The sequence below is a fragment of the Geotrypetes seraphini genome, chromosome 6 (genome assembly GCF_902459505.1).
Source record: "Geotrypetes seraphini chromosome 6, aGeoSer1.1, whole genome shotgun sequence".
Lineage (NCBI taxonomy): Eukaryota > Metazoa > Chordata > Amphibia > Gymnophiona > Dermophiidae > Geotrypetes > Geotrypetes seraphini.
Genome location: NC_047089.1, coordinates 224072745 through 224086190, shown reverse-complemented (window position 1 = coordinate 224086190; position 13446 = coordinate 224072745). Strand labels below are relative to the sequence as shown.

Sequence of the window (13446 nt, the reverse complement as noted above, 5' to 3'; positions counted from 1 at the left end):
CTTCTCAAATTTCTGCCTTGGACCCCAGCACGATTAGCACTGGTCATAAGCTGAGAACAACCAGGGACTCATGGCGAGCAGAGAGCATGGTGAATCTCGAAAGCCCGGAGACCATGGGACTCATGACGAGCAGAGCACGCTGTGAACCTTGTTAGTCTGGAGTGCCATAAGACTTGCAACAACCGAAGATCATGGTGAATCTTGAAAATCCAGGACACCAGCAGCAGACAGCATTGTGAATCTTAATAATCCAGTATACCTTGGGACCAGCAGCAAGCAGAGAACTAGGGGACTAGGGGACACGATGAAATTACAGGGAAATACTTTTAAGACCAATAGGAGGAAATTTTTTTCACTCAGAGAATAGTTAAGCTCTAGAACGCATTGCCAGAGGATGTGATAAGAGCGGATAGCGTAGCTGGTTTTAAGAAAGGTTTGGACAAGTTCCTGGAGGAAAAGTCCATATGCTGTTATTGAGAAAGACACAGGGGAAGCCACTGCTTGCCCTGTATCGGTAGCATGGAATATTGCTACACCTTGGGTTTTGGCCAGGCACTAGTGACCTGGATTGGCCACCATGTGAACAGGCTTTTGGCTTGTTTGGACCATTGGTCTGACCTAGTAAGGCTATTCTTATGTTCTTAACACCATGGGACCAGCAGCAAGCAGAGAACACTGTGAATCTTACGAATCCAGAACACCATGGGACCAGCAGCAAGCAGAAACACTGTGAATCTTACGAATCCAGAACACCATGGGACCAGCAGCAAGCTGGAACATTGTGAACCTCATCAGCCTGGAGCACTATGGGACTTGCAACCAGCAGAGAGCATGGTGAATCTCAAAAACCCAGAGCACCATCGGACTCGCAGCAAGGAGAGGGCACCGTGAACTTCATCAGCCTAGAGCACCAAGGGACTCTTAAGCCCCACAGATATAGTGATCAACCAAAAGTCAGTTGGCTCCATTTCTTCATTCTCTGGCAAACAGATATTTCTGCCTTTTCTCATGCATGAATCTGCTCGGAGCTAGTCCTCTCTTTCTCCGGACACATCAGCCAGCTCCAATCAAGGCTCTATAAAAAAAGTTTTATAAAAGAAGCAGAAAGAAAGAGGAGACGGTAAAAGAAGGGCAGAAAAAATGAGACATCTTTCAGGTTATCTATGCCATTTTAAGACCACAGACCTCCCAACACCAAACAAGATGGGTGCTTCTCGAAGCCATTACTCAAGAGAGTGGGTTTTTTCAATTAAACTATGAATAATTGTGGAAAATTCTGGATAGAGTAAAAGAGTGTGTGAAGGCTGCTTTAATAGGATGTGATCAGAGAGAACCCCTCTAAAAAACAGTCTCTGAAGTCAAAGACTGCTTTTCTTTACTGCCTAAATCAATACTGCAGCTCAGAAATGGGATCTTGATAGTGTCATCCTGTACTATAAACCTTTTCACTCTATGGTGTGACTGCACCTTGAGTACAGTGTTCTCCCGTGAATTCGCGGTTCACAGATTCATTTGCGGTCTGCTCCGACTGCCTCTTTCTGTAGTAAAGTCGGGCTACATCAATCAGGAGCTGCGTGTCAAAGCAGCTCCTGATTGGTGTAGCCCGACTTTACTACAGGAAGAAGCGGTCGGAGCAGACTGCGAGTGATTTTCTTCACCCGCCAGCGCTCCAGCTGCCTTTTCCTGCTTCCCCTGCCTTTTGACAGGCAAAAAACTGCATTTGCAGTTTTTTGAAATTTGTGGGGGTTCCTGGAACCCAACCCCTGCAAATTTCGGGGGAGTACTGTACTGCAGTGCTGGTCACCCTATCTCAAAAAATTCATAGTAGAACTAGAAAAAAGTTATAAAGAAGGGTGACCACGCTGATAAAAGGGATGGAACAGTTTCCTTATGAGACAAAGAGGTTAGGGCTCTAGCTTGGAAAGGAGATGGCTGAGGGAAGATAGGCAAATATCTGTAAAATGATGAGTGCATGGAAAGGATAAATATGAATTGGTTGTTTACATATTCAAAAAGGACAAAGATGAGTTCTTGGAGGAGTTCATAAACCGTTGATGACTTGGGGAATGTCCACTGCTTGGTGTCAGTGGCATGAAATCTTGCTAGTTCTTGGGTTCTGGATTGGCCACTGTCTATAAATGTCAAAATGTACAGCGCTGCATACGTCTTTCAGCGCTATATAAGTGATAAGTAGTAGTAGTAACTAGATTTGATTTCTACTGCAGCTCCTTGACTCTGGGCAAGTCACTTAGAACTATTACCTCGGCCTGCTGCAATAATCACCTTTGTAAAAGGGGACCTGACGCCCATAGGGATTCAATGGGCGGAGTGGGACGCATGGCAGCCACTACTGCGCTTTTGTAAAATGGGGGGTTTGCCTTCCATTGCCCCAGGTATAAAATAAGTACCTGTATATAATATGTAAACTGCTTTGATTGTAACCACAGAAAGGTGGTATATCAAGTCCTGTCCCTATGATCTATATCAGTTTTCATTTTAATCAACTTACCATAAAACTCTGATCCTGATCCTTCACGGTGTCCAGAATTGCACTTTCCAGTTGGCTACAGAGACTCTGAGATTCTATCAATAAATCCTCACTAGGAAAAAAAAAGACAAAATTATCCCTAAATTCATGGCACCAGCTTGTGGTCTCCACCTAACTTCAAAGAAGTATTACGGAATACTCAGATCATGTTGTAAGTGGGGTGTATGTCTGTCAGTGGCGTAGCCATGGGTGGGCCTGTGCTTCCCAATTTGGGCTCACGGCCATCCAAAATTCTGGCACCTTTGTTAGGGCTGGTAGAGATCCCCAAGCCCCGATACCTGGAAGAGGTCCTCTGGTGACCAGGACAGCTCATTCTCCTACTTGCTGCAGCCGGTGGCACTGTCCACACATTGCTGTCATGCCAACCCCTCCCCTGTGCAAAAACTGAGGAAGGAAGAGGTCGACGTAGCAGCAGCATGTGGACCATGCTGCTGGCTGTAGCAAGTAAGAGAATGAGCTGTTCTGGCTGCTGGAGGACCTCTTCTAGCTTGTGGAGCTTGGTGATCCCTGCTACCTCAAGAATTTATGGAAAAATAGATGCTGGCACTGTCATCTCGAAGCTGGGACATTAGATCATTTACTATTCTACTATCCACTGATATTTAGTTTTTGGAAATCCATTTGGAGCCAAGTGACTAATCTACTGGAAAATCCAGTGGCATTATCATAAGACACTGTGTTATTTGGTATTTCCATGAGAGCCAAGAGTCAAATCTCTTCTAATAATAATAAACCTTTTGCTCATCATGACAGGGGTTGCCATACAGCAAATTATGAAAAATTGTATCAGCTGAATTATAATTTTTGGTGGAATTCATTAAGCCAAATTTTAAAAATGGAACCACAGCCATACAGCAGGGGCATTTTAAGAAATTTAGGGATGTTTGGGAGCCATTAACAAAATATTGTACAGAATGAATATTATTGTTCATACGCATCCAGGGTGGGGAGGGGGGAGGGAATATTTTATGATTTATTATGCTTAAGTACAATTGTTGGATATAAGGGGGGAGGGATATTTGATGCGAGTTAATCTTTGATGGTATATTAAGTGATGTTAAAGTATAAAATTATTGTATCTTATGTTACACTTGTTGAAAGTTTTAAAAATGAATAAAGATTAAAAAAAATAAAAGAATTTATGAAACCCCCTCCCCCCCGTTTTTATTGACGATGCAACAATATAACATGAAGAAAGTACAATGAGCCAACTGCTGACATCAGGTTTAAAAGTAAACCACCCACCCCAACAGTTGATATTCACAGCTGGACAGATGACAGCCCAAATAACAAGGAAAACAAAACAGGTAATAACCACGTCATCAGTAATTAAGACTGCTACAGTGAACAACCCTCCCCCATCCCCTATCCCCCCCCCCATTTACTCATCCTTCAACCCTACCCCAACTTGGACATTCCTATAGCGAAACATGACGTGAAATAGAAGGCTGCTGGGCAAATAAAAACATCTGAAGAGATCAAAACTAAATTATAAATCTAGTTTGTTAAGTATCGAGCTGTGAGATCTAGGGGGAAGAGCATTTATATAATATTCCCAAATAAACCAGAATTGCCTCTTCCTGTTAATAGTTAAGCAGACATCTTTGGCCTCCCACGTCATTAGGTGATGCAGCAAATTTCTCCATTGACAGAATATTGGCAATGTAGTCTGCACCCACATTTGTAGAATGCTTTTTTTCTACCCACAATACAAGCTTATTGGAGACATGCTGACCTGTGGTTCCGATTGCCACTTAAATGAAACTTCCCAAATAAATCCCCCAGTGATGTTGGCAGTAGAATAAGTCCTCTAAGTAAGCAAATATCTTTGACCAAAAACAATGGATGAGTGGACAGGACCAGAAAGCATGGGATAACATGTTAGCTTGATTATGACATTTAATACATAAAAGCAAGTCAATACCTCTCATTTGATGCAATTGCACCTGAGATAGATATGCTCTCAGGATTTTATGAAACTGACATTCTCTATAGTATGCATTGTGGTATTGTGTATTACCATGGGAATGTGTTTTATGCTAGAGGTCAGATCCTGGTCCAATAGGACCATATTTAGTTATATGGCCCAGGCGGTCAAAATGTTGCTATAATGCCGTGGGGGAAGCAGCTAAAGGAATGCTTTAAATAAAATAGAAACGGATACCCATGCATAATTAGGAGGAAGAAAGAACTCTTGTAGTACTTTATACATGCCAAGTGAATGATGCAAACTCAATGAGGGCTTAATATTGGAGTGAAAGCTGCATATAGTCTTGTTCTCAAACTCCTGGGGGTTGTAACAAAGATTCAAAGGGCTGCAAGTTACCATCCGATGTTAAAAAATCAGCTACATGAATGGAACCATGACTTGTCCATCTAGAGAATATAGCTTGGTGCATACCTGGAATAAAATCTAAATGACCTGTAATGGGCAACATGTCTGAATTTGTGGCTGACTTCTTCAACAACCCCCCTCTCTCCTGCCTGCCCTGCTCTCTGGTAGGCAATGTGCGGCGGTGGCAGCAAAAAGGACAAACAGAATGTTAGGAATGATTAAGAAGGGGATCACAAACAGATCTGTTGTAACTTCACTGGAAATGTCCAGTTAGCTCTTTTGTAATCCGCCTTGAACTGCAAGGCATAGGCGGAATTGAAGTCCCTAATGTAATGTAATCTGAGAAGGTTATGCCACTGTACCGAGTCATAGTATGCCCCCACTTGGAATACTGCATCCAACACTGGTCGCCTAAATGAAAAAGGACATAGTACTACTTGAAAGGATCCAGAGAAGAGCGACAAAAATGGTTAACGGACTGGAGGAGGCTAGAGAAACTGGGCCTCTTCTCCCTTGAAAAGAGGAGACTGAGAGAAGATATGATCGAAACATTCAAGATATTGAAGGGAATTGACTTGGAAGAGAAAGAGAGATTGTTCACCCTCTCCAAGGTGAAGAGAATAAGAAGGCACTCGCTAAAGTTAAAAGGGAATAGATTCTGTACAAACGTAAGGAAGTTCTTCTTCACCCAAAGAGTGATAGAAATATGGAACGCTCTTCAAGAGGCTGCTATAGGGGAAAGCACCCTTTAGGGATTCAAGAAAAGGCTGGATAAGTTCCTGCTGGAACAGAACATACACAGGTAAGGCTAGACTCAAATAGGGCACTGGTCTTTGACCTAAGGGCCGCCGAGTGAGCTGAGCACAATGGACCACTGGTCTGACCCAGCAGTGGCAAATCTTATGTTCTGTTTTTTCTGTACATTTATGCATGTAAGAGACACAACTGTGGTTTCCTAGTTATAGAATTGCCTTTTATATGTGTGTGCAAGACCAGAGTAAAGATTTTGAAGGTAGGGGGAGTGGAGGGTGGGTGATTATTGGGGGAATTTTGATTTGGTTTTAAAACCTAATTTTATGATGCTTTTGGGTCCTGAAGCAGGATTGAGCAATTGTTAGAGAGAATACAGTATTTGGTTTTATGTATTTGAAGGGTTAGGCTTTACTACAAGGGCCGATTCATAAATCATGGCAACTATTTTTTTTCTCTCTCAAAAATGCGTCAACACTGGAAATCTAATATACAGTATACATTTGAAAGTGTGTGACCTGTACTTCTTAATGTTGCTACCAGATGTCTTTTTTTTTTTTTTTTGCTTCTCCCCTACCAGAGATTCTTGCACTCATCTCTCATCTGGTGGCAACATTAAGAAGTACAGGTCACACACTTTCAAATGTATATATTAGATTTCCAGTATTGGTGCATTTTTGAGAAAAATAAATAGTTGCCATGACTTATGAATCAACCCTCGTATTTGTCATAGCTATCCATTTTGAACACAATGGTTAAAGGCAGGCTGTAAATCCACATCATATTACATTATCTAATTTTTGGGTGGCTACATCCCTGTGAAATCAATCCCTAAGCCACCAGCCTATCCCCATTTATATTAACACCTATAATAGAAAAACAATGCCTATACATTCTTTTTTTTTATCCAAAAGAAGTTCCTAATTTCAAGTTTTGCTTTGTTGGATGAGGAGAGCTAACTACTGATGCTCAGGTCCTGCCTATTTTCCACATCCCCATTTGTACCTCTTCCTGGCAGAATCTTGCAATTCAGCGCACAAGGGCGAGCCAACAACGGAAAAGGGTCCTTGAGGGGCGCTGATCCGAGCTGCACCCATGCTGTCTGGGCTGCCACTGACTGGCCCTCGTACTTTACTCTGTTGGAACAACAAAAACCAAGTTAGAAGACAAAGGCAGGAAACAGTTCCTAGATTTAGACCCAGATCTACAGTTCACATCATCTTGGGAAATATTTCTTAAAACAAACATCTAAGAATAATAAAACCACAAACAGCACTGAATTTTGCAGTGTATGACAAACGAAGACAGTTTATACCAGTGGCTGGCAAGGTGTTCCTATTCCTGGGAGACAAGAAACAAAGAACTGGAAGCTGAATCTCTTGAATCTCAATAGGTTCCACTGAACATATAGTAAAACCTTAACTGCAAGGTGCTCGATACCCAGTCAACAGTAGCTAAATAAAATTAACCAAACAACTGTATCCAGTTAATTTTATCCAGATATTCTAATCTAATCTTCCATTTGTGAGTCACACAAACCTTTACAAGCTCAAGGCGACAGATCAAAGAGGGAAAAGGAGTAGGGATGGGGGGCTCGGAGAAGCAAGGGGAGGGGCCTAGAAGGAGGGGGTGCTATACAGAAGCTGAAACAGTTAATTGTCAAACAGGTGAGTCTTCAGGTTTTTCCTGAATGTGGTGTAGTTTGTCTCCTTCTTGATTGCTTCTGGGAGGTCATTCCAGGTTTTTACACCCAGATAAGTTAGCATAGAGTGGAAAATTCGCTTGTAATGGCGGTATTTTGTGGATGGCAGGTTTAGTTGAATTCTGTTAAAGATTCTTCTTGATGTCGACCAAGCAGTAAAGAATAGTTGGATGAGGGGAGCAGCTGAGCTTCCGTACGAAATCAGGTGCAGGATACATGAAGTTTTGAAGATTATTCGGGATGATATTAGGAGCCAGTGTAGTTGTCCGATGAAGGTTGTGATTGAATCATATTTCTTTAATTTGTAGATTAGTCTAATGGCTGTGTTCTGGATGAGCTGCAGTTTGTGGATAAGAGTGGTATTGATGTCTAGGTAGACGGAGTTGCAACAGTCTAGTTGAGGTAAGACCATCACCTGAACGATCAGAACAAAGTGATGTGGGTGGAAGTATGGTCTCATGAGTCGCAGAAGTCAAAGAAGTTCAGTCTGACTATCCAGTCTACTAGCTAAGGTATAACCCTAGCCCAAGAGCTGCCTCTTTTTGCCTGGATAAATTTTTGAGCAATTTGAACAAATGTAGTTGGATCAGTTGCTAAGAAGCAATAAGCAGTTACCACATGAGGTAGCACATGGTAATTCTTAGTGCATGGCCACAGTATTATTTACCATGGTGACAAACAGCACACACTAATTCCCCAAATTCTGTATATGGTGCCTTATGCTGTGTACACAAATCAGTACGCACAGCCAATTTGCGCACACAACTTTTAACAAGCCTAATTGGTGCCGATAACTGGCAAGTAACACCTCATAATTGACACTAATTGATACTAATTAGAAGTTATGTGCACAAGTTGGTAGGCATATTCTATAAAGTGCTGCAAGTCAGTTTTAGTGCACAATCTTAGCATGGCCGGATTGTGGGCATTCCTATGAATACGCTCAATACACATACAAGTTAGGTGCAGATTTTTAGGCCTGGTTTTCCTCGACTTAAATGGGTGTGCCTAAAGTTATGACATGCACTGGCACTTAGTGAGATTTTTATAAAGTGTCCATACCTTTTATAGAATCATACTAAGAACTGTTCTAGTAGGTGCCATGTATAGAATATGGCCCTAATTGCATGTTCTCAAAATCCCAGTCCATAGAGGAAAAAGAAAAGTTACATTCCAATCCAGGTTCAGTTGAATCCACTAGACTAGAGCATTGGCTTTCACAAATTTTTAAGCTGGGGCCACTTTGTATTCTAATGAGCTGAAGGAGAGCCACTTATGCCCTCCCCCCATGGGAAAATAATGACACTACTGACATCCATCCCTACAGTCCACCTTCAGACTTCATTGGGGAGTATGCTCAAGATTGTGACCATTTCCAAATTCTCTTGTAAACTGAGAAATGCCTTGTCCTTCAAGCATGCGCTCTTGCCCCCATCTACTTTCCCTTTTAAAGGCAATGAGAGGTCTTCCAGGGACCGCCATTGGCCCCCTAGGCCTTGCATTGAAGAACACTGCACTAGAACGTCAGAAAACAGCATGTAGTACATGTCATCCCATTCCCTTGCATTCCAGAGTCTTTTCCTTCTCAGTGTCCACAATATTTCTGTCTCATCCCTGAACAGGCGATTTCCACTTGCATAATTAAAGTCCTGTCAGATGTGAGGCACTCCCACTCCCTCTCCTCCTATCTAGGGTGTCTTTTCCCCCAAGCACTTCTTCTTGCTTCCATGCCGGGAACACGCCCACTGCTGTGTGGCAGGTGCTTCAGACATCATACACACAGTTTCAAGTTCAAGTTTATTTTGATATACCGCCTATCTACCAGTCTAGGCGGTGTACGTACAAAATTAAAAGCAAAACATAGTTTTCAAAGGGCATCGATAATACAGACATTGGACAGAGACTTGGTACAAGAGGTAAGGAGAAGATACTAGTTACATTGGTTTCCTACTAGTGAAAAATAAAAAAAAAAAGGGGTGAGACAAAAGGATGGAAGACTGTGCTGAAGGGAGAAAAGTGCGATAGGAGGAATTATGTAGTGAAAGCATCTTTATATAGAAAACCTTAAGGTTGGATTTAAAGTTATTCAAGCTGATCTCCAGTCCTCCTAATCCTGCTCTACTTGGTCACACAGGCTGGAAGCCAGTCTCCTGCATGGCGGAGAGACCTTCTGAATAGGCATCTCTCCCCAGTCCGATATTGGCACAGTGCATCCCGGGCCTGTCAAATAAGCTTTCCATAGAAGATTCACAAGTTCTGGTGTAAATCCTTGAACAGGAGGCCCCAAGACCCCTGCAGGACCTCAGACTAGTTTCTCTTGGGCTTCATAGTGTCCGTGCACTTACGTTTTGCATCTTCGCTACTTGAGGATTCCAGGAAGGATTTTCTCTCTTCCACTCGGCCCCCTGTGGTTCCCCAGCCCTAGAGGACTCAGAAGAGGCTAAGCCCAAAGCTCCCACCTTTCCCTTGCATGCGCTGCGGCACATGGATGCTCCTCGGACAACCATCCAGTGCAAAACTGGCATGATTATAGGTGTAAAACAGCCTGAGGAGTACATCCCAGTCGATTCTGAACCAAATCGAGGGCTTTTGAGGCAGAAGGAGGCTTTAGAAAAAAAACATCATTTAAAATCCAAGATGGCCACTGCCAGAAAAATCACGCCAAAAACGGCATGTGGAGGCTCCCCTGAAAGTTTAAAAAAATTCAGAGAAAGGGGATTGGGAGATTGGGACCCTATCTGGCCCCATTTTTTTTCAAACCCCTGATTTTCGCCATGGGGAATAATGGGCTGTATTCACAGTGCTGCTGCTGGTGCCTGCCTGTGTCAGCTTTGCTTCAGCCTGACTGGAGAGAACTTTCTACCTCAAATTCTTGTATAACAGTTCAGATCTGGAAATCTTCAGGCTTCCAGTTGGACTGGAACTGACTGAAGGCTCAACTACCACAAATCCTCACAGCGGGACTGGAAGAGGGTAGGGAGAATAAAATGCAGTCAGCTCCCTGAAACCTAAAGGAATTCACACAGGGGCTCCACAGCCTACGCTCCAGCCTCTAATAAATCAGAAGGTAAGCAGGCTCCCAGGGGAACAGACCCCCAAGCCTCAAAGTAACACAAAGCAAACTAGCTCATCAGGTACACCTGGGGGTTGCCCTGCGAGCTGCAGTCTGCCCTTGCGAAGTCTGCGTTCTCTCCCAGGCAGAGTAGTCCCAAATATGGGGTCCTCTGACACCAAAGCCTCCCCAAAACAAAGTAAAAAGCCCCAAAATAATAAAAATTGAACAGAGCAGATTGGAACACCTTTTCTTGGTTAGCTTGCAGAAGGAAAAACTGAAGAGGGAGCTATACTGCACTGGTGAAGGAGGAGGAGCTGAAAGATATGGATTGACACCCTTCTGAAAGGGATTCATGAGCATGGATCGATCACCTAATGTATGGACTCCTGTGTATATATAACAGAAACGCCCATTGTAAAACTAAACTAGCCAAATCAGTACAGTTTAATCTTGCACAGTCAGTGCTAAACAGAAAAATTCTTTCAAACACAGAATACACCCTCGCCCTGTATGGAATAAATAATCACAAACTAAAAATAAAAATATGTAGACAAAAGTTAAACTGAACCACCAAGAAGCCAGACTGCATACAATGCAACACCACAGAAACAGTGATGCATGTCCCCTAATACTGGTCCTCTTTTATTAAACTGTGGTAGAGGTTTCTGCTGCAGTCCAGGATGCTAAATACTCAGACATAGAAAATGACATGGGGAAAAATTTTTCCCTATCTCTGCGGGAACTCATTTTCCTGTCCCTCCCCATTCTTGCAAGCCCTGTCCCTCATCTGCACAAGCCTCAAACACTTTAAAATCATAAGTGTTCGAGGCTTGTGTGGTTATGGCAGAGCTTTCAGGAATGGGGCAGAGACTGGGACAGCAACTTGTGGGGACAGGATGGGGAAATTTGTCCCCGTGTCATTCTCTACTTCAAATCGCTTTAATATACCAGCACCGCTGCTGTACACTGGCTGCACTGATTTTCAGCACTAGGCTCAACCTAGGCAAATGAATGGCATTCCTACATTTATAAACACAACTTTTAAGCTCTTAAATGATGTTATCAATTTAAGTGTTCGAGGCTTGTGTAGTTAAGGCAGAGCTTACAGGAATGGGGCAGGGACAGCAACAAAACTCAAGGGGACGGGGAAAATTTTGTCCCCATGTCATTCTCTACTCCGATGCTCATAGGAATTGTATGGTGGAAACCTCTACTATGGCTTAGTAAAAGGGAGGGATTGTGCAAAATATAAAAACAGCAGATGTAAATTTGAAAAAACCCTGAGAAATAACAATTATCACTTTACAAATTATCAAATAAAAATAAAATGAAAAATAAGATAATACCATTTTATTGGACTAATATATTTTTAAAATTAGCTTTCAGAGGCCAAAACCTCCTTCCTCAGGTCAGTATACTGCTGTTCCGGTATCCTGTCCTGACCTGAGGAAGGGGGTTTCTGAAAGTTAATCAAAAATATATTAAAATTAGTCAATAAAAGGATCACCTTATTTCCATTGTAACGTTTATCAACAGTTACAATACTACTTTATCCTAAAGCAAAATAAATAAATGAAACAGAAAAGTTTTTTTCTACCTTTGTCTTCTGGTTTCTGCTTTCTTCTCGTCACTATCTTCCTTCCTTCCATCCACTCTCTGCCCCATCCACATGGCATCTGTCTTCTTTCTATGCTCCTTCTAGAAATTGTCTCCCCCTTCCATCTCTCTCTTACCCCCATTGGGCTGGCATCAATCTTCTTCCCTTTCCCATGGTCTGCAACTTCTGTCTCCTTCCCTCTCTCTCTCTCTCTCCCCCCTCCCCCCAAGGTTTTTAGCATCTCTCTCTTCTCCTTTCCTCCCCTCAGTTCTGGTATCTCTGTTTCCTTCCCTCTCCCCCATGCTTTGTCATCTCTCTCCTCTCTTTCCTTTCCCTCCTTCCCCCCAGTGATTTGGCATATCTCTCTCCTCTCCTCTCCCTTCCCTTTCCAAGTGTTTCTTCTCAATTTATTGTCTGTCTATGTCTAGATTAAATCCTTACTATCCATTCCTCAATTTCCTTCTTTTCACTGTGTCTACCTACAGCTTGCTATCTCTTTCCCTCACCCTTCCAGTTTCTATTCTTTTCCCCCATCCATCATGTGTCCTTTTTCTTTATCCCCTCCTTCCATCCAGTATGTGCCCTCTTTCTCTACCTCCTTGCATCCCGCATCTTCCCCTCTCTCCTCTCCCATCCAGTTTCTGCTCCCTCTGTCTTTACACTTCCATTCAGCGTCTGCTCCCCCTCTCTTCTTCCCATTTGTCCAGCGTCTGCTTCCCCCTCTCTCTGCCCTATTTCTATCCAGCGTCTGCTCCCCTTCTCTCTTAAATGAAGCCATCATGGGGACCTTCGAGCATCTCCCCATGGCTGTTGGCTCTGTGGAAATGACATTAGTGGTGGAGGATGGCAGCAGTAGCAGGGAGGTGCCCGAAGGTCCCGTGATGGTTGTATTTAAGTGTATTGCTGCTGGTTTGGAAAAGCAGCAGTGGAGCGAAGTGGGAAGGTCCTGGTGTGCACCCCCTTAATGCCTGCAGACTGCCCCTACCCCACCCATTGGTACACCACTAGATTAACCCCCCCCCAATTGTCTAGACTGGTTAAATCCACACATTACTCACACAGGCAATCTTCAACAGATTCCAAAGCTCTTTCTGTCGTTTCTCCTGAAGACGCACCACAGTTTTCTCATCTTCATTCATCAAACTCATCACTTCCTCTACACGAGGGAATAATTCAAGTGCCTTCTTTTTGCACACTACTGTCTTGCTGTAAAGAGAGCGTAATAATAGAAAAGGGCTTGCAACTTGTGGGCTGCAAAAGTCAAAAACAAAAGACTATTTGCTGAGCCCCATGCATCTCTTCTGGGCTAGATTCTCCGATATTCATAGGGTGCATCTTATAGGCATTCCATCCTATTTACACAGACTGCTAACTCCTTACACTCCTACACAATCGCTTCGATCAATCTCACAAAATCAAGTGGATGTCCCACCTTTTTGGGGCTATTAGTCTTGAAACA

General features: G+C 43.0%; 1 protein-coding gene across 2 annotated transcripts in view; it reads right to left on the bottom strand.

Moving 5' to 3' along the window:
* Positions 1-458: 458 nt before the first annotated feature.
* IKBKB (inhibitor of nuclear factor kappa B kinase subunit beta) overlaps positions 459-13446 on the bottom strand; it is a 97007-nt gene continuing 84019 nt past the window's right edge. For both annotated transcript variants that reach the window (XM_033949414.1, XM_033949415.1), the window contains exons 19-22: positions 13046-13193; positions 6639-6769; positions 2510-2600; positions 459-1075 (exon numbers count right to left, since the gene is read on the bottom strand). In XM_033949414.1, the coding sequence (XP_033805305.1) occupies positions 1007-1075; positions 2510-2600; positions 6639-6769; positions 13046-13193 (439 nt within the window). In that variant the 3' untranslated portion in view covers positions 459-1006. The remainder of the gene's footprint in view (positions 1076-2509; positions 2601-6638; positions 6770-13045; positions 13194-13446) is intronic.